At 59.3% G+C, this 19,734-nt stretch overlaps 1 protein-coding gene across 1 annotated transcript; it reads right to left on the bottom strand.

The window, feature by feature from the left end:
• Positions 1-713: 713 nt before the first annotated feature.
• On the bottom strand, positions 714-18,629 carry MDFI (MyoD family inhibitor). Its single transcript, XM_077789038.2, has 4 exons — positions 18,509-18,629; positions 6,928-7,110; positions 3,021-3,242; positions 714-2,082 (listed from the first exon to the last, which is right to left on the bottom strand). Exons 1-4 carry the CDS (start codon positions 18,561-18,563, stop codon positions 1,826-1,828), a joined length of 717 nt encoding a protein of 238 aa, XP_077645164.1. The 5' UTR covers positions 18,564-18,629; the 3' UTR covers positions 714-1,825.
• Between the last annotated feature and the right edge of the window lie 1,105 nt (positions 18,630-19,734).

The following is a 19,734-nucleotide window of genomic DNA, read 5'->3' as shown; positions in this document are numbered from 1 at the left end:
AGGGTTTGTCCCAGGGTTATCCCAGGGTCTGTCCCAGGGTTTGTCCCAGGTTTGTCCCAGGTTTGTCCCAGGTTTGTTGCAGGGTTTGTCACAGAGTTTGTCCCAGGGTTGTCCCAGGGTTTATCCCAGGGTTGTCCCAAAGTTTCTCCCAGAGTTTGTCCCAGGTTTGTTGCAGGGTTTGTCCCAGGTTTGTCCTGGGCTTGTCCCAGGTTTGTCCCAGGTTTGTCCCAGGTTTGTTGCAGGGTTTGTCACAGAGTTTGTCCCAGGGTTGTCCCAGGGTTTATCCCAGGGTTGTCCCAAGGTTTCTCCCAGAGTTTGTCCCAGGTTTGTTGCAGGGTTTGTCCCAGGTTTGTCCCGGGTTTGTCCCAGGGTTTGTCCCAGGGTTATCCCAGGGGTGTCCCAAGGTTTCTCCCAGAGTTTGTCCCAGGGTTTGTCCCAGGCTTGTCCCAGTGTTGTCCAAGGGTTTATCCCAGGGTTTGTCCCAGGTTTGTCCCAGGGTTGTCCCAAGGGGGCCAGGGCACTCCAGGAGCTCAACCTGTTCCCTGCAGCGCAGGACAGAGAGTCCTCTTGCATTTTCCTTCCCAGCACAAGGAGCAGCCAGGAGCGCCCTGGGGCTTTCACTGACCTGTCCCATGTCCCCAGAGCCAGCCAGGAGCAGCATGGGCCGCAGGGACAGGGGACACGGAGCCCCGCAGAGCACGTGCTGGGCCAGCTGCCAGTCAGAAACGAAGAAAGACCTTTATTTACAGTAAAAAGGAACAAAAAATTATAAAATACTGTGACACTTCCCATCTCCCCAGCCCGTCAGCAGGGTGTCACCCCCACCCAGCCACCACCCCTGTCCCCAGGATGGTGGCACGGGGCCAGCAACTGCTGGGGGTCATTTGGCACAGACCGAGCCCCTGGGACACGCGGGGGACACACGGAGCTCGGGGACAGCTCGGCACAGCTGCAGGAAAAGCTTCTTCCAGGAGGGGGTCGGGCTGCAGGAATTGCACTTGGCACGGAGGGCAGGGGGCCTGGCAGTGCCCCCAGCTCGGGAGGGACCCCGCAGCCGGGCTGGGGGCTCCAGCACCTCCCGGTGCCCCGGGGCACCCAGCCCGGGTGATGTCCCTGCTCCGTGCCACCCCCAGTAACCACCTGGAGCGCTGTCCTGGGGTGGCAGCGGGGTGGGATGTCCCCAGAGCAGGACTCGGGGTGGCTCTGCAGGGCGGGCTGTCCCCAATGTCAGGACCTGTCCCCAATGCTGGGGTGGCTCTCCAGGACAGGCTGTCCCCAAGGCCAGTTCCTGTCCCCAGTGCTGGGGTGGCTCTCCAGGATGGGTTGTCCCCAATGTCAGGACCTGGGGTGGCTCTGCAGGACGGGCTGTCCCCAAGGCCAGTTCCTGTCCCCAACACTGGGGTGGCTCTGCAGGACGGGCTGTCCCCAATGTCAGGACCTGGGGTGGCTCTGCAGGACGGGTTGTCCCCAGTGTTGGGGTGGCTCTGCAGGACAGGCTGTCCCCAATGTCAGGCCCTGGGGTGGCTCTGCAGGACAGGCTCTCCTGCTCTCGGCTCAGGTGGCAGGAGGCTCCTGAGATCCCCCAGTGCTGGCAGAGGTAGAGCAGGACGGGACACTGCCAGAGCCCCGCGGGGTCACCCTTCCCCGGGCAGGATCCGCCTCCAGGGATGAGGATTCCAGCGGGGGATTCGCTCTCCTCCTCCTCCTCCTCCTCCTCCTCCTCCTCCTCCTCCTCCTCGAGGTCTCCCGAGGGTCCGGCCGCAGCCTCGCCCGCTGCGGGAGAGCCCGGGGGGTCCCGCTGGGGTCCCCCCGGCCGGCGGGGCGCTCAGGAGGAGAAGCAGAGCCCGCAGCACTCCATGCAGATCTCCAGGCAGTCGGCGGACTCGCAGCAGGCGTCGATGATGCCGCAGTCCATGTCGCAGGGCAGGTCGCAGTCCGCGCACTCGCCCGAGTTGCAGCAGCAGCAGCAGATGCAGGAGTCCTCGGAGGTGCAGGAGCCGCAGGTGGCACAGTCCAGCACGATGTTGCAGAGGGTCAGGAACTCGCAGAAGAGGCAGGAGAGGATGCAGTGGACGCAGCAATCTGGGGAGGAACGCGCGGCTCAGGCGGCGCCCGAGGAAATCCTCCCTCAGGAATCCATGGAGGGGAGGGGAAAAGGGGGCAGCACTGCCCCAGGGGTCTCCCTCAGCACCCAGCCCTCAGGAGAGACCGATTTTGGAGGATGGGAGATGGCCCCGCTCAGCACCCACCCTGCAGAGGCTGCCAGGAGGGGCCAGGGGTCCCGCTGGGCTCGGAGGGTGCCACCAGGGATCCCAAGGGATGAGGGGCCCCAGGGTTTGGAGTGCCACCAAGAGACCCCAAGGGATGAGGGGCCCGAGGGCTTGGAGGGTCCCACCAAGAGACCCCAAGGGATGAGGGGCCCAAGGGTTTGGAGGGTCCCACCAAGAGAGCCAAAGGAATGAGAGGCTTGACAGTTTGGAGGTGCCACCAAGAGATCCCAAGGAATGAGGGGATTGACAGTTTGGAGGGTCCCACCAGGGATCCCAAAGGATGAGGGATCCGAGGGCTTTCAGGGTGCCACCAGAGATCCCAAGGAATGAGGGGCCCCAGGGTTTGGAGGTGCCACCAAGAGATCCCAAGGGATGAGGGGTCCGAGGGTTTGGAGGGTCCCACTAAGAGATCCCAAGGGATGAGGGGCCCCAGGGTTTGGAGGTGCCACCAAGAGATCCCAAGGGATGAGGGGCCCGAGGGTTTGGAGGGTCCCACCAAGAGATCCCAAAGGATGAGGAGCCCCAGGGTTTGGAGGGTGCCACCAATAGATCCCAAAGGATGAGGGGCCCGAGGGTTTGGAGGTGCCACCACGAGATCCCAAGGGATGAGGGGCCCGAGGGTTTGGAGGTGCCACCAGAGATCCCAAAGGATGAGGGGCCCCAGGGTTTGGAGGTGCCACCACGAGATCCCAAGGGATGAGGGGCCCAAGGAGAAGGGCTGGAAAGAGCCCCCCGTGGTTCATCCCGTACCTTCCTGCGCCTCAATGGGGATGTGGGAAGAGGGTGACTTGGAGCTGCCCTTGCTCTTCTTGCTGCCCTGGCTGTTGATGGAGTGGTGGGGCTGCAGCTTTCGGGGCGGTTTTGGCGCGCCGGGCACGGCCCGGCAGCTCCCATTGCCCGCCTCCCCGTTGGCACCGCCGTTGGGCAGCAGCTGGGTGCAGGGCCCGGGCGGCGGCCGCACCTGGGGCTGGCCTGGAGGGGAGAGCAGCGTTACCCACCCTGCCCTCCCTGCCGGGGAAACGCGAGCCCAGAGCCCGGAGGAAAACGGGAATCCACGCCCAGCTGGACGCGGGGTGAGCAGGAGGGTGCTGGTGGGTGGACGGTCTGAGGGGAGGGAGGTGGAATAGGAGATGTGGGAAAGGTGGCTGCAGGGAAGGAGGCAGAGGCTCCAGAGGGAGGAAGGGATGGAAAAACCCCAAGAAATGAAGATTTGTGGTGGAGGATGGCTGAGACTCATCAGAGGACCTGAAGGAGGAGGAGATGGCCCTGCACGGCCAGGAGGGATGAGGCCACCGAGGCTGCTGGACAGAGCTCCCGGCTGTCCCCTCTGCCCTCCCTAAAGCCAGAGGAGATGAGGCACCACTGCAGAGCCAGCCTGCTCCTCTCCCCAGCCCTGCAGGAACCGGCCACTTCCTTGAGGTCTCCGCAACCTCTGGCTGAACTTCTCTGCAGGAGGAGGAAAATAACTCAGCGCTGTGGCCGTGCCTCCCTCCAGCCTCTCCTGCTGCAGCCCCGTGTCCTGCCAGCACACTGCCAGAGCCAGAGGGGCTCTCAGCCCCTTGCTCCTGCCCGCTGTGCCCACGCTGCCTCCTCATCCTCACCTGGGAGCCAGCGCAAGGTTCCAGCACCCGTCGTCCTCCCCAGTAATGCCACAAAGAAAATAAAACAAAATCCTGCAAACTTTGCTTTTCCTCTCCCATGGCAGTGAACAAGGGATGATTCAGGGGAGAGGCTCGAGGGCAAAGGCACCTCTTGGCACCAGGGAACAAGAGCTGCTTTCTGTGCAGGGCACGGGGGGACATGGGTGGAGCGGGCACAGGAGGTCCCTGTCCTGCATCCACGAAAATAAAACGGATGGAAGGTGAAAATAAAGCAGGTGGAAGGTGAAAATAAAATCGATGGAAGGTGAAAGACACAAGCAGATGGTCGCAGTGCTTGGTTTGACCAGGCTGAGCTGGGCTCGGGTCGCAGGGGGAGGTTAAACTGGGAGCTTGGGCTTTGACACCCACTGGGAAAAAAGAAACTTAAAATAACCAGAGCTGAGCAGGAGAGGTGGGGGACTGGGGAGACAGAAAACAGGTCATCGATAAAGCAGGGATTGTCTCCCCTTCCTAAAAACCTCTTGGAGTGTTCACTTCCTGTGTGCCCTCATCCAGTGCCCTCTCCTGCCTCGTGCATGCACCGAGATGGCACCGAGGTGACCACGAGGTGACCACGAGGTGACCACGAGGTGACCACGGTGCCCAGGGCTGTGGCAGGAAGGGGCTGAGCCTGCAGGGAGCTGGGCAGGGGCTGAGCCAAGAGGGAGCCAGCAGCAGCCTGGATTCTCTGGGACTGCAGCAGGATGCACTTGGCGCTCCCCACTTCGCTGCATTCCTCAGATTGAACTCTTTGTAAATCAAAATCACGCTCGCTCCGGCGAGGGGCAGCCAAAGGCAGGCAGGAATCCCCCCCTCAAAGTTAGGGAAAATAGCTTCCATTTTTTTTAGGACAGCCTTTAAGACACGAGGCCAAAGCTCTGCTACAAGAGGCACCTTCAGCTCCTCAGTAATGCGAGAGTGGGGGGACCAGGCCTGGAAAAGAGGATTTTGAGGAAAACTGCCTGTCTACAGCTCTTCAATGACCAAAAACCTCCTGGATGCTCACTTTGGGTTTCCCACTGAGGTGATGCTCCTGGATCCCCTCAGGCTGTCCGAGGGTCCCCCTGCTGGGACCCTCCCCGAGCCACTGCCAGGCCTTGGAAGATTGTGCCCACCTGGGTCTGCTGCTCCTGCCTGGAGCTCAACACACAGAATTCCAAACCTGCCATCCCAGAGTTCCAAAATGCTGCAAAAACTGGATGTGAGCACCAGTGCTGAGCCTCGGAGGGGCCAGTCCTGGCACTGGCGGGCAAGGACGCGACCCAGCCCCGACAGCCCCTTCTGCCCAGCCCCTCCTGAGCCTGCACGGGCCAGGCTGGCACGGGAATGCCACCGCCCCACGGGAGAGCCCGAATGTGTCCCTCAGTGCCCGCCAAAAGGGGAATAACCCCCAAAAACCCACGGCGACCCCCGCCAAGAGCAGCACAGTGAGGAGCGAGGACACGCCGCTTGCTTCCCGGCGAGGAGAGGCGAAGGTCCCTTCAGCAGCACCGAGGGGAGGGTGCCCAAGTCCCTCCCAGCCCCGGGGCCCATGGGGGGCTGGGGGGGCTGGGCTGGGCTGGGGAGGGGGCCGTGCAGCGGCTGCGCTGTGACTCAGGCGTTCAGAATGTCTGTGGGCAGCCGGCCCAGCTCCCAGATGCTGCGCTCGGGCTCTGCCGCAGCCAGCGGCGCTCCCCCCGCCGCATTTCGGCCTCCTCTCCCCTCCCCTGCTCCTGTGGCAGATAGGGACAGGCGAACGGAAGATTTCGGGATGTGACGGAAAGCAAGACCTTTCCCCTCACCCTGCAATATGTTACCTATTACCCCCAAGACTTGTAACTCAGTAGTTTTCCACTCCTTACTCATCCCAGAAGACCCTACCTCCTTCCTTTGACATAGCAAAGTCCCCCTTGACTATTTAACCCCATGAGATAAGATAATAAACACCATTTGACCGTCCACCACGTTGGTGTCTGTGCGTGTCGGTGGCCCGAGTGGCCCAGACGAGGCTGGGCTGCCGTGCTGTTCCTCAAAACCAGGTCACCTTGCCTTCCCCTGAAGGCAACACGCTCCAGAGGGGCAGCCCTGATCCCTCATCCCGCTGGGAAGCTTCCATCCACTTCACACCCCCGGGACGGGGAAGCTGCGCGCCGGCATCCCGCAGAAAGGGAATGGCAGCCTGGGAGCGAATCCCTGGGACCCGGGCTGTGGCATGGGGACACCAGGGGATGTGGCACAGGGACATCAGGGGATGTGGCAGGGGGACATCAAGGGATGTGGCATGGGGAAACCAGGGGATGTGGCATGGGAACATCAGGGGATGTGGCATGGGGACATCCTGGGGATGTGGCATGGGGATATGGCAGGAATGTGGCATGGGAACGTCACGGGGACGTGGCACAGGGACATCCTGGGGCTGTGGCACGGGGATATCACAGGGATGTGGCACAGGGACATCACAGGGATGTGCCATAGGGACATCAGGGCTGTGCCATAGGGACATCACGGGGCTGTGCCGTGGGGACACGCAGGGCTGTGGCATGGGGACATCGCAGGGCTGTGCCATAGGGACATTGCAGGGATGTGGCATGGGGACATCGCAGGGCTGTGGCATGGGGACATCGCAGGGATGTGGCACAGGGACAGGGCTGTGCCGTGGGGACACCACGGGGCTGTGCCTATGGAAATACTCCGGGGCCGTGCCACAGAGCCATGCCAGGGCTGTGCCCACGCTTTTTGTGGCTCTCCTCTCTCCCACTGGGGTTTTGGGGGGTGCCCCTTTCCCAGGCAGGCTCATCCCTCTTCCCACCAGAGGATCCCAACCCTTCCCAGAGCGGCTCCAGTCCCTCCCAGGGCACCGGGAGCCAGCGCGGGTGCCGCCCTTCGCTTTCGCCTCTCCAGGTGACTCAGGCTCGGCTCCAGCTTTGATGTGGGGAGGAACAAAGCGAGGAGGAGCCGGTTCCCACCTCTGCCCTGCTTTGTGACGGGCACCGCTGCCGCGGAGAGGGCACGGAGCTGCCCCCGAGGGAAACACTCACATGTCACAGCTCCGGCAGCGCCGCAGAGCTCGGCCCGGGGGCTTCTCGTCAGCACTGCCGGGGATTTGGCATCTTCCGGACCTTTCTCCTTCCTCGGCACCGCGGGGCGGGCGGGGGACCGCGGCTCGGCCGGCGGCAGCGCTGGGATGTGCCGCGGGGCAGGGAGCGAGGGCTCGGCCACCTCTGCGAGAGAAACGGGGTCCGGGCTGAGCCCCGGGGTCCGGGCTGAGCCCCGGGTCTGGGCTGAGCCCCGGGACCAGAGCTGAGCCCCCGAGACCAGGACTGAGCCCCCGGGTCCGGGCTGAGCCCCCGGGACCAGGGCTGAGCCCCCGGGTCCGGGCTGAGCCCCCGGGTCCGGGCTGAGCCCCGGGACCAGGGCTGAGCCCCCGGGGCCGGCCGAGCTCCCAGCCCGGCCCCGGCGCTGCCCACGGTCGGGTCCGGCCGTCCGGGCTCCGCTGTGGCACACAGCACCGGGCACCACGCGGGATTTGCCACGGGCACAGCACCGGGCACCACGCGGGATTTGCCACGGGCACCGCGCCTGCATCTCTCGGCGGCTGCTCACCCCGCTGCAGCGCCATCCCAAAAAGCCTCCCAAACTCTCACATTCCTTCTCCAAAAAGCCAGGGGATCTGGTTACACTCAGCGGCTCAAGCTGGATTTTTCATCCCCCCTTCCCATGAAAGGGCCACTGTCTTCCCCGCGGGAGCTGGCTGCCACCTTCCCTCATCCTCCCGCACGCTGGAGCAGCAGCAGCCCCTGCAGGACCCCTGGATGGGGCAGGAAAAACCTGCGAGGAGCTGAGTTGTCCCCCACGGCAGAAATCCCGGCGCCCGAAACCCCCCTGCAGAAAGGCAGGAGGAGGCAGGACCACCTTCAGCGCCGCTGCGAGCCGGCTGCTCCATCCCACGGGCAACGTGGGGTGCCCGGGTGGGGGGCTCGGTGCCAGGCCACACTGCCCCAGCCCCCTCCCTCTGCCCATCCCCCGGAATAGCAACGTCTTGCACAACAGGGGCTGGAACACGCTTTATATAAAACTAAATTATAGGCTGGGCAGAGGGAGGGAGAGCAGAGAGCCATAATTGCCCTGGTTGGAACAGGAGCGCTGCGAGCAGCCCGGGAGGGGAGGGGAGTGGGGAAAAGAAGCCTGGGACGCTTCATTATCCTCGATAAAACCGGGGTGCCACACATCAGAGCCGAGGAGGAATGGAGGGCGATTACAGATAATTAAATATCACTACAGAAAATTAAAAGGAGTGCAATGAGGGAAGTTGGAGGGTGCCAGCTGCACCCCAGGATCAGCAGGAGCCTGGAAATGATGCAGCCGGTCCGGAGTGATGCTGCTCTGCTCTCAGCTCCACAACACCCTCCAAAGTCAGCCACGTGCCTCAGTTTCCCCTCTCTGCACTCTGCAGGGTGCAGATCCAGACAAGGTTTTTTTTTGGGAAGGAAAACCCATCCCAGCACAGAGCCCCGCTCACAGCTCTCACAGGTGAGGTGGTTTTGGAGCTCGACCGAGGGAAGGAAAGCCAGCAGCTCCAGCTGAATTTTGCACAGCAGCTTTGGCTCCAAATCCCAGTGGAGTGTGAGCACGTGAGCCCCAGATTGGAGAAGAGCCATTCCCAAGCCTCTGGACAGCCCAGAGCAAAATGGAGAGGTGAGGAGAGCAGGCTGCCACCTCCCCAGGGGTGCAGAGGTGTGGGGGCGAGTTACATCCACACGTTGCTGCCTCTGTCACGTCCCAGCCTGGACTGGCCCAAGTCAGCCCTGATCCAAAGCCAGACAGGAAATCCTGAGGGATGAGTGTGGGAAATGGATGATGGGGATGATTGCCCTGGCCAGGAAGGGTTTGGGGCTGCAGGAGTTTTTGGGGAAAGCGAGAGATGGCAGAGATGAGGAGCTCTGAGTGGAGCCAGAGGTGCCCAGGGCAGGGCACAGAGGGTGAAGCCCACACAGAGTCCCTGAGCTCTGGTTTCTGCTGTGAGATGTCCTGAGCGTGTTCAGGGCTTAAAACCCCTCAGGGCTGCCCAAAACAGCCACATCACCCCCCCAGATCCCCTTTCCTGTGGGTCAGGGATTGGGAAAAAGGGCTGGAAAAGCAGGAGAAGGGCTGGCACAGGGAGAACTCAGCAGATCCCTGTCCCAGCCCCTCTGTGCTGCCTCCAGAGCATCCCTGTGCCCGTTCCTGGGGACAAGGACGGTCTGGAGCTCTGTGGGACAGCAGCAGCCCTGGCTGGGTGGATCCACAGGGGTTTCCAGGCTGCTGCTCCCTCTGGGATGGAGCCCAGGCTCGTCCCTGCCCCGTCCTCTTCACACTCGTAATTACCCTGCACGGGGGCTCACACACAACCACAGCCACGCAGGGAGGAAGGTGGCAATTAAATTAACTCCCCCGGGAACGAGCTGGCCAGGAGAGGGACAGAAATAGATAGGAATGGAGTTTGGGTGAGCTGATCCTTCCCTGCCTCACACCCTGGCTGCTGCAGGGGACGTGGGGATGGGGCTGACCCCCAGCTCCCCCTGGAATGGGGTGGGAAAGGACCCAGGGAGGGGCTGGGAGAAGCTGGACACGCGTGGGCTCAGCACAGACCCCACAGCTGCCGGCCCCACAGGCTCCTGCCCCTGGGATCCACAGGGAAGTGTGAGGGAATATCCAGGGAAATGCAGGGGGAATATTCAGGGAAATGCAGAGGGAATGCTCAGAGAAGTGCAGGGGGAATGCCCTGGGAAATGCAGAGGGAATATTCAGGGAAGTGCAGAGGGAATATTCAGGGAAATGCAGAGGGAATATTCAGGGAAGTGCAGAGGGAATATTCAGGAAGTGCCGAGGGAATACTCAGGGAAATTCTTAGGGAATATTCAGGGAAATGCAGAGGGAATGCTCAGTAAAATCCAGAGAGAATGCCCTGGGAAATGCAGGGGGAATATTCAGGGAAGTGCAGAGGGAATATTCAGGGAAGTGAAGAGGGAATATTCAGGGAAGTGCAGGGGGAATGCCCTGGGAAATGCAGAGGGAATATTCAGGGAAGTGCAGAGGGAATATTCAGGGAAGTGCAGAGGGAATATTCAGGGAAATGCAGGGGGAATGCTCAAGGAAATTCTTAGGGAATATTCAGGGAAATGCAGAGGGAATGCCCTGGGAAATGCAGAGGGAATATTCAGGGAAGTGCAGAGGGAATATTCAGGGAAATGCAGGGGGAATGCTCAGGGAAATGAAGAGGGAATGCTCAGGGAAATTCTTAGGGAATATTCAGGGAAATGCAGAGGGAATGCTCAGTGAAATCCAGAGATAATGCCCTGGGAAGTGCAGAGGGAATATTCAGGGAAGTGAAGAGGGAATATTCAGGGAAGTGCAGAGGGAATATTCAGGGAAATTCTTAGGGAATATTCAGGGAAGTGCAGGGGGAATGCTCAGGGAAATGCAGAGGGAATGCTCAGGGAAATGCAGAGGGAATGCTCAGGGAAATGCAGGGGGAATGCCCTGGGAAATGCTTGAGCAGCAGCTCCCAAAATGCCCCCCAGAAGAGGCAACAGCTCTGCTGGCACAGGAGGAGGGGAACAGACCCTTCCATAACTGGCTCATCCCACAGCTCCCAGCTCCCTCTCCTCCTTTAAATTCCTCAATCCCTGCCCTGCCAAGCTGAGGCCTGCCCTGGACCCCTTCTCCCCCAGAACAGGACCAGGCTCGACCTAAATCCATCAGGTTTAAAACCAACCACGACCCTGGGGCAAACCCTAAGGTGAGCCAGCCCTTGGGATGGGACACCTCTCACTTTTCCCCAAAACTCCTGCACCTCCAGACCCTTCCTGGCCAGGGCAAATCCTCCTCAGAGCCTGGATGAGTCCAAGTCTCTGCACAAGGGAGGTGTGGAGGTGTGGAGCGGCTCAGATCTCTGTTTTTTGGGAACAGAGGGAATGAGGCACTCAAAACCAACAACCTCAGTTCAATAAATCCCAGCACTGCCTCGAGGCACCAGAGATCAGCACGGTGATAGATGTGGAGCTGCTTTCTCTTGCCAAGGCCAGGACATGCACATGGAGCCGCTTTTCTGACTATTCTCCCCGGTCCCAAACTCCAAATCCATCGGTCATGGAAGTCCCGAGACATCAGCGAGCTCCAAAATCCATCGAGGGGGTGGGAAAACAGGAGAGGAGAGAGATGCAAAGAAGCTGGAAGGTTTCATGGCTGGAACTGAGGATCCCATCGAATTCCTGCAAAGTCCAAAGTACCAGGGAGGCCCTGGGGAACACAGGAGCTTCTGGGGCCACCCCAGTGGAAAAGTGCTCTGTGCTCCTGGTGGGAACACACGGAATTCCCGACGAGCTGAGCTCAGCATTCCCAAAGAGCAGGGCAAACCAGAGGCAGGAGCAGCAGCCTGGAGGGAGCTGGGGTGAGCAAGAGTCTCTCCAGCAGCACAAAGAGGAGGCACAGCACAGCCACAGCTCCCAAAAACCCGCGGGTTCCCTTCTCCCAGCTGCCTGTGCTGCCCAGACCCCCAGGGGACGTGGGGGGAGGCAAGGCTGGAGCTGTGGTTCGGGGTCCCACCCTGCCAGGGTGTCCCGTGGCTCCTGCTCAGCGTTCCTGGGGTCTCGTTTCTCTGTCCCTCCTCCTCCCCAGGCTCCCAGGGAAGGGATGTGGGGCAGGAGAGGGATGGACAAATCCATCAGCAACCCAGCGCTGCGGCTCTGTGCGGGCTGGGAGCTCTCTGCTCTCCTTTTCACGCAGATAAATCCAGCCTGAGATCTCTCCTGGCCCTCTAGGTGCCTGCCTGACTGTTCCAGGGATATTCCAGGGATATTCCAGGGATATTCCAGGGACATTCCAGGTTTCCAGTGCAGAAGAGGTGGCACCAGAGCAAATCCTTCCCATCTAGGAGCAGAGGGAGGCAAAATCCTGGTTTGGAAATTTGCTCGGCTGGGAGAAATCCCAATGCCTTATTTAAATTTTGTCTGAATTAATGCACCAAAGCTGTCTCGGATTTTGGGATAGGCAGGGAAAGGAGAAGAAGGGTGGGAAGGGAAGAGATGCCCAAAGCACGGCCCAGACAGATCCAGCACGGCTTTGCTTCCCGCCTGGAAAACCTTTGGCCTCACCTGGGCAAAGCTTTGGATAAACAGGAAAAATGAGGAATCCAATCAAAAAACAAAGTGGTTTCTGTGAGAAGTGACTTCCTAAATGCACAAAAAACAAAACAAAGCAAAAAAAACCACCCCAAAACCACAAAACCCCCAAACAGCTCAGCAGGCTGGGAGTTGTTGTTATTTGTTATTTATAGAATTTGGGTGGGAAGGGAGGGAGGAATTTTGGGGCCAGACAGGCCAGGAGCAGCGTCCATCCAGTCCATCCCTGCTGGGAGTTTGACCTCAGCGACAAAACCCCAATTCCAGGTCGGTGTCCCTAAACAAACCCCATCCCTCCAAGGTCCTGGTGGCTCCTGCCAAACCAAATCCATGGGAGAATTGCTCCTCCAAGAGCTTTCAGGGAAGACAAAACAGAAATTCCCTGCAAGGAGCACCTCTGACACTGCGGCAGTTTGGGAGGAATTATTCCTTCAGCAGCAAGAATCGATTTAATTAAATATATTTACATTTTGTAGGTATTAAAGCACCATCCCAGCGTGGAGCCGCAAGGGAAGGAGGAATCTTTAAGCCCGGACTAGAAAAAAGGGACAACAAAACTTCCCAAAGCTGGGAAGGAGCAGGTTCCTTTCCTCATCTCCCAGCACCAGGCCTCATCCCAAAACCAACACAAAAACCCCAAAAACACTGTGGGAACAGAGAATGGGGGAAAACAGGGGGAAAACAACAGGGAAAAGACCCAGATTGGGATTGAATTTGAGTTTGAAGAGCGCCTGGGGCAGGATAACTCCCCAAAAGATGGAAAATTGGAGGAATCAGGGGAGGAAGGACACGGGAGGAAATCCTGGGTGTCCTTAAGGAAAAGCAATTATCCCAGGCGAGGCCTATCAGATCCAAGGAGATTCTGGGAATTACAGAGCAGGGAGAAATTACCGAGGGAGTAATTAAGTCCCAAACCAGGCTGGTAATTGGGTAACCTTGGGGGTTAAACCAGCACAGGTCCTGCCAGGGAAAAATTGTGTCTTCCCAACCTAAGTCCTTAAAAAGAAAAAAAAAAAAAGTTAATAGAGGAGGGGATCAACGGGAGCTGCTCAATAAATCTGCATTTCCCCAGCCCCTTTCATCCCAGCAGAGATTGAAACCAGGGCCCATCACAGCAGCCCTGAGCTCCAGGGATTTTCCTTAAAAAACTGCCTCGGTCGGTGGGGAAACTGAGGCACGAAAATGGGATTTTTCCCCAAGAAATATCCTGTGGGGGTGGAGCCCAAAAAACTTCTCAGTGCTGCTGCTCGCACTCTCTGTAGGTTGGGGCTTCTCCCCATGCCCAGATCTCAAAGCAGATTCCAAAATTTGGGGCACGGGAAGGGATTTTGGGGCTATCCTGGGAGCGCTGGTGCCCATCCCACAGGAGGGGGAATTCCAGGCATGGAAAAATCTGGGAAAAATCACCAGAACTGCAGCAAATACCCCGAGGAGGGCTTGGGTTTCTGCAGCTCCCAGGCAGGCGCTTTCCAAGGAAATTCAATCAGGATCTGGAGCGGGAGCAGGGGCGACACAGCCCCAAGGCCCGGCTTTGTTTTGCTCAAACCCAGAAACTTTGAAAAAAGCCAGAAATCTGCTTTTTTTTTTTTTTTTTTTTTTCCCCCTCAGGTTTCTTTTCTTTTTCTTCGTAAATTTTGTAGTTGTTCAAAGAACAAACAGGAGAGAAGAGTTTTTCGGGAGCTGACAAGAAAAACTTGGAAAGAAAAACAGAAATGTTGCAAAAAAAAAAGTCTTTCTGTGGGGTAAAAAAAATACACTTTTGTTTCTTTCATGGCTTTTTTCGGGAGGGGCTCTTTGCACTTTGAGGATGGCTGCGTGCAACTCTGCAATCCTGCATTTAAATCAGTGCTGAGACAAGGAAAAAACAAATTTATTTTGATTTTTGGATGGGTTTTTCCTTTGTTCCTACCCCTGCCTTAGGACAGGACGGTCTCAGTAAAGGGTTCCTGAGTGAGGTGCCCCGATTCCTGCTGAGAATTCCCTGCTTGGGCACCCCAGGGGTATTTTGGGTCTGAATGTTTCGTGTTTGGGGCTGGGCACGAAACAGCTTTTTCCGCCTCCTCTTGTACCTCGGGGCAAAATCCTTGGGAACAGGCAGAAAGAATTAAGGAAAAATGTGTGTCCCAAACGCCCAGCTGGGGACAGGGATGGGGACATGGATGGGGACACGAGGGTGGCAAATGTCCTGCTGGGAAGGGAAAAAGGAGGTGGGAATGAGCAGAGCCAAACCCGAGGAGGTTTTGGTTCTGGAGATGGGTTTGGGTCCACCATCCTCAGGAGGAGGAGGAGGAGGAGGAGGAGGAGATGGAGGAGAAGGAGAAGGAGAAGGAGAAGGAGAAGGAGAAGGAGAAGGAGAAGGAGAAGGAGAAGGAGAAGGAGAAGGAGAAGGAGAAGGAGAAGGAGAAGGAGAAGGAGAAGGAGAAGGAGAAGGATGAGGAGGAGGAGAAGGAGGAGGAAGAGGAGAAGGAGAAGGAGAAGGGGAAGGAGAAGGAGAAGGAGGAGAAGGAGGAGAAGGAAGGAGCCTCTCCCGCTTCCTGCTTTCCCTGCTCCCTCTCTGTGAAGGATCATCTCACCAAGCAAAAAACTTTTGTTTACCCCCCATGTTTTCTGCTAATTCCTCTAAAAAATTATTACCAGGGCAGACAGAGGCCTCTTCTTTCTGCAAACTACCTGAGGCTATTTCGGGGCCTTGCTTTGCCGTGTCCCCGTCCCTGCTGGCTGGGAGAGGCTGTGGTGGCATCCAGCCCACCTCTGGAGATGCCAGGGAACAAAATTCTGGGAAAAAGCTCCGTGTCCAGCTGGGGAACAGCAGCAAACCCCACCTGAGCTGCCCAGCGCATGCTGAGCTGGGCCCACACCACCCCTGTGCCTCAGTTTCCCCGTTTATTCCCCAGCCCGGGGTGATCCAAAGGAGCCAGTGTGGGTTTGTACAACTTGGGAAAGGGAATGGAGGGAGAATTCCCAGGCTCGGCGCTGCGTGACAGAGCTGCTGGCCCTGGCCCAAGCCACCGGGGCTGTGCTCCTGAGTGTCACAGGGACACTCATCCCTCCCAAAATCATGGAGAGGGAGCAGGGAGAGGTGGGAGAGGGGTTTGGGATGGGACGGCACAGAGCTGCTCCCTGAGGAGGGGCAGGGATGGGGTGAAGGCTCTGGGGCTGGGGCAGTGGGGGTTAGGGCGAGCCCAGGAGGAAGAGGAGGAGGAGGAGGAAAGCTCGGTCGGGCTCTGCGCGGGCTCACAGCAGAGCTGAGGAGGAGCAGCAGGGTTTGGAATGGTTTGGGATGAAGGTGAGACCCCCCTCAAGGTGGGAACACGGAATTGGGCACTGATGGATGCTCCTCCAGGATGGGAAAAGCGAATTGTGCAGGATGGATGTCTCCTAAACTTGGGAGAGCCAAACTGGGCGCTGATGGGTGCCCCTGAAATAGGGAACGGGGACAACAGGTCCCCAGTTTGGACACGCCAAATTGGGCACTGATGGATGCACCTCCAACAGGGAATGGGGACAACAGGTCCCCAGCAGAGACACACGGAATTGGCACTCCTGGATGGCCCTCGAACATGGAAACACCAAACTGGGCACTCCTTCCAACAGGGAACACTGAGTTGGGCACTCACAGACACCCCTTCAAACTGAGAAAACCAAGCTGGGCACTCAGTGCTGCCCCTCCAAGATGGGAACGCCAAACTGGGCGCTGATGGATGGCACTTCAACAGGGAACGGGGACAACAGGTCCCCAGTTTGGACACACCAAACTGGGCGCTGACGGATGCCCCTCCAACAGGGAACGGGGACAACAGGTCCCCAGCAGGGACACATCAAACTGGGCACTCACAGATGCCCCTCTCAGGTGGGAAAACAGAACTGGGCACTGATAGATGCCCCTAAAATTAGGGAAGACCAAGCTGGGCACTCAGTGCTGCCCCTCCAAGATGGGAACACCGAGCTGGGCACTCACAGGTGGCCCCCAGCACCTCAGCCAGGTCCCAGTGCTCCTGCCCAAGCCTGGGAGCTGAACCGCTCTCCCCACCCACAGCTCCCCGTGGCCACAGGGAAGGCAGAAAAGCTCCAAAACCATTTCCCCCAAAGCACTGAACAGATTTTTGAAGGCAATTTTTGAAATCCCCCCCAGCTGCTGGTACAGGAGTTGCGCTCAGCACTCTCCGAGCTGAGCTGGGGACGAGCCCCTTACAAAAAGCTCTTTGCATTCCCAGCTCAGCATTTCCCACCTGGAAAAGGAAGGAAATCCAGGGAAATCAGCCTCCTGCGGCTGCAGGGGCTCTTTGGGGCCGGGTTTGGAGCGGAGCTCGGCCGGGAAGCGGAGCATGCAGCTGGAGGAGCAGGGGAAGAGAACAAGAGGATGCATTCTCCGAGCCCCGGGCCGGCCGAGCCCCGGGCCAAAGCCAACAGCGGCCGGTCCAGCTGTGCCCGCGGCTCCGCTCGGCCCCGCCGCCAGGTTTGGAGATTTTGGGAGCTGCTCCCGGCGTGGATTTGGCCCCTTTTGTGTCTGGCCTGACAGACAGAGCGCTGTGCGCTCCTCCTGCTGGGGTGGGTTTTACTCTCACGGGGTTTTTGTGCAGTTTCTGCATGTGAAGCTTGGCCAGAGGGGCTCCGGGGGGCTCAGCGGGGAGGATTCCCCAAATTTTTCCATCCTTTTCGGCACGGCCAGGGCTGCAGAGCTGCCCCTCACCCCCATCCCTCGGCCGGGTTTAACTCACACCCCCCAGCTGCTCCCCGGCCTTGGCCCCGGGACAGAAACTGCGGCGGAGTTGGGGATGCGAAATCCCGGCAGGCTCCCGGCAGCTGCTGAGCTCACACACAAACACAGGCACAGGAAAAGGCCAGGGGCACCGGCGCACGCTGGGATGTCCACAGGCACACACAAACACACCCAAACACACCCAAACACTGCCAGTGCACACTGGGATGTTCACAGTCACACACAAACACAGCCAGACACTGCCAGTGCACGCTGGGATGTTCACAACCACACACAATCACACCCAAACACTGCCAGTGCACGCTGGGATGTTCACAGTCACACACAAACACACACAATCACTGTCAGGGGTACAAACACACACTCAGATGCTCACAACCCTGCACAAACACACACTTGGATGTTCAGGATCCTGCACAAACACTGCCAGGGGTACAAACACACGCTTGGATGCTCACAGCCCTGCACAAACACACACTCAGATTTTCAGAATCCTGCACAAACACACACTCAGATGTTCAGAATTGCACAAACACACACTCGGATGCTCAGAATTGCACAAACACACACTCGGATGCTCAGAGCCCTGCACAAACACACACTCAGATGTTCAGAATTGCACAAACACACACTCGGATGCTCAGAGCCCCGCACAAGCCGTCTCTCCTCCCCCACAGCCCGGCCGCTCTCCCGCTGCTGCCCCGGCACAGCCCCAGCCCTGCGCGCCCCCTCCTCCTTCCCCTTCCCAGCAGCGCATCCCCACACCCCCAAACTTCCAGCCAGGCCCCCAGAAATGCACCCCCGGGAGCCCTGCACACACCCCCACTGTGCACACCCCCCCCGGGATCCCAAAGCCTTCCACGGGATCCCAAAGCCTTCCACGGGATCCCAAAGCTTTCCTCGTGATCCCAAAGCCTTCCCTGTGACCCCACAGCCTTTATTGGGATCCCAAAGCCTTCCCTGGGATCCCAAAGCCTTCCCTGTGACCCCACAGACTTCCTTGCGATCCCACAGCCTTCCAAGAGATCCCAAAGACTTCCTTGGGATCCCAAAACCTTCCTTGGGATCCCAAAACTTTCCTCGTGACCTCGCAGCCTTTCTTGGGACCCCTAAATCTTCCCCGGGATCCCAAACCCTTCCCTGGGATCCCAAAACCTTCCAAGGGATCCCAAAACCTTCCCTGGGATCCCAAAGCCTTCCCTGGGATCCCAAAGCCTTCCCTGGAATCCCAAAACCTTCCAAGGGATCCCAAAACCTTCCCTGGGATCCCAAAGCATTCCAAAGGATCCCAAAACCTTCCCTGGGATCCCAAAACCTTCCAAGGGATCCAAAAGACTTCCCTGGGATTCCAAAACCTTCCAAGGGATCCCAAAGCCTTCTCCCAGATCCCACAGCCTTCCCTGGGATCCCAAAACCTTCCAAGGGACCCCACAGCTTTCCTTGCGATCCCAAAGCCTTCCAAGGGATCCCAAAACCTTCCCTGGGATCCCAAAACCTTCCCTGGGATCCCAAAGCCTTCCAAGGGATCTCAAAGCCTTCCCTGGAATCCCAAAACCTTCCTCGGGACCCCACAGCCTTCCTTGCGATCCCAAAGCCTTCCAAAGGATCCCAAAGCCTTCCTCGGGACCCCACAGCCTTCCAAAGGATCCCAAAGCCTTCCCCGGGGTCCCCAGCCCTGATCCCCGTCCCCCTGCGCCCCCGCCCCGCGCCCCCCTTTGTCCCCTCCGTGTCCCCCCGTACCTGGCGGCGGGAGCGGCTGGGCTCGGGGCTGCTCGGGGCTGCCGGGCCGGGACATGGGTGCGGGGTGCGGGAGCGCGGCTCGGTGCGGGGCCCGTCCCGCTCACCTGGGGCCCCGCGGGGCGCCGCGCCCGCCCCCGCGCCCGCCCCGCATCCCCCGGCCCCGGCGATGGGGGCCGGCCGGGACGCGGGGCTGCCTCTGGGCTGGGCTTCGGGGCTTTTGCGTCGCCAATTCCTTCCAAAAATAAATTTAAAAAAAAAAAAAAAAAAAAGAAGAAAAAATCAAATTAAGAAAGAAAGAAAGAAAAAAAAAAAAAGAGGTTGGGAGCGCAAACACGCGGCCAGCCCGCGGCCGCAGCGCTCCGGGAGCTTCTGCTGGAGGCTGGAGCGGCGCCGGGAGAGGGGAGAGGCGCGGGGCAGGCGGAGGTGGCTCCCGGGCCGGCCTCGGGGTTGGGATGTCACGGCTGCGCTGCGCTCCCGGCGCTGGGCTGCGGCCCCCGAAGGAAAATGGGGGGAGAGCAGCGGGGCTGGGCCGTGCCCGCGGCCCCCGCGTGGGTGGTTGGACCCCTCGGGTGGGTGGTGGAGACCCCCGGGTGGGTGTTGCAGACCCCTGGGTGGGTGTTTGTATCTCTCGGGTGGGTGTTTGTATCCCCCGGGTGGGTGTTGCAGACCCCTGGGTGGGTGTTTGTATCTCTGGGGTGGGGTTGGAGACCCCTGGGTGAGTGTTTGTATCCCCCGGGTGGGTGGTGGAGCCCCCCGAGTGGGTGTTTGGATTCCCTGAGTGGGTGTTTGGATCCCTCGGGTGGGTGTTTTGATCCCTTGGGTGGGTGTTTGGATTCCTTGGGTGGGTGTTTGGACCCCTTGGGTAGGTGTTGGAGACCCCTGGGTGGGTGTTTGGATCCCTCAGGTGGGTGGTGGAGCCCCCCGAGTGGGTGCTTGGACACCTCGGGTAGGTGTTGGAGACCCTCGGGTGGGTGCTTGGACCCCTTGGGTGAGGGTTGGAGCCCCCAGGCGGGAGCTCCATCCTGTCCACTCTCCCCCACGCAGGGAAGCCAAGAGAGAACTTTTATTCCCTGACTCCCTGGCGTGTCCAGGGAACGCCTCTGCCTCCCCCAACCCCTCCCTGCCTCAGTTTCCCCAACTGGAAAATGAGGTTCGGCTCCCTGGGGCGATGCCGGGGTGCCGCTGGGATGGGAGGTGACGGCGTCAGGGCCACCAGCAGCCCTGAG

The sequence above is a fragment of the Lonchura striata genome, chromosome 26 (genome assembly GCF_050655825.1).
Source record: "Lonchura striata isolate lonStrDom1 chromosome 26, ASM5065582v1, whole genome shotgun sequence".
Taxonomy (NCBI): Eukaryota; Metazoa; Chordata; class Aves; order Passeriformes; family Estrildidae; genus Lonchura; species Lonchura striata.
This window is presented reverse-complemented; position numbering and strand designations above follow the sequence as displayed.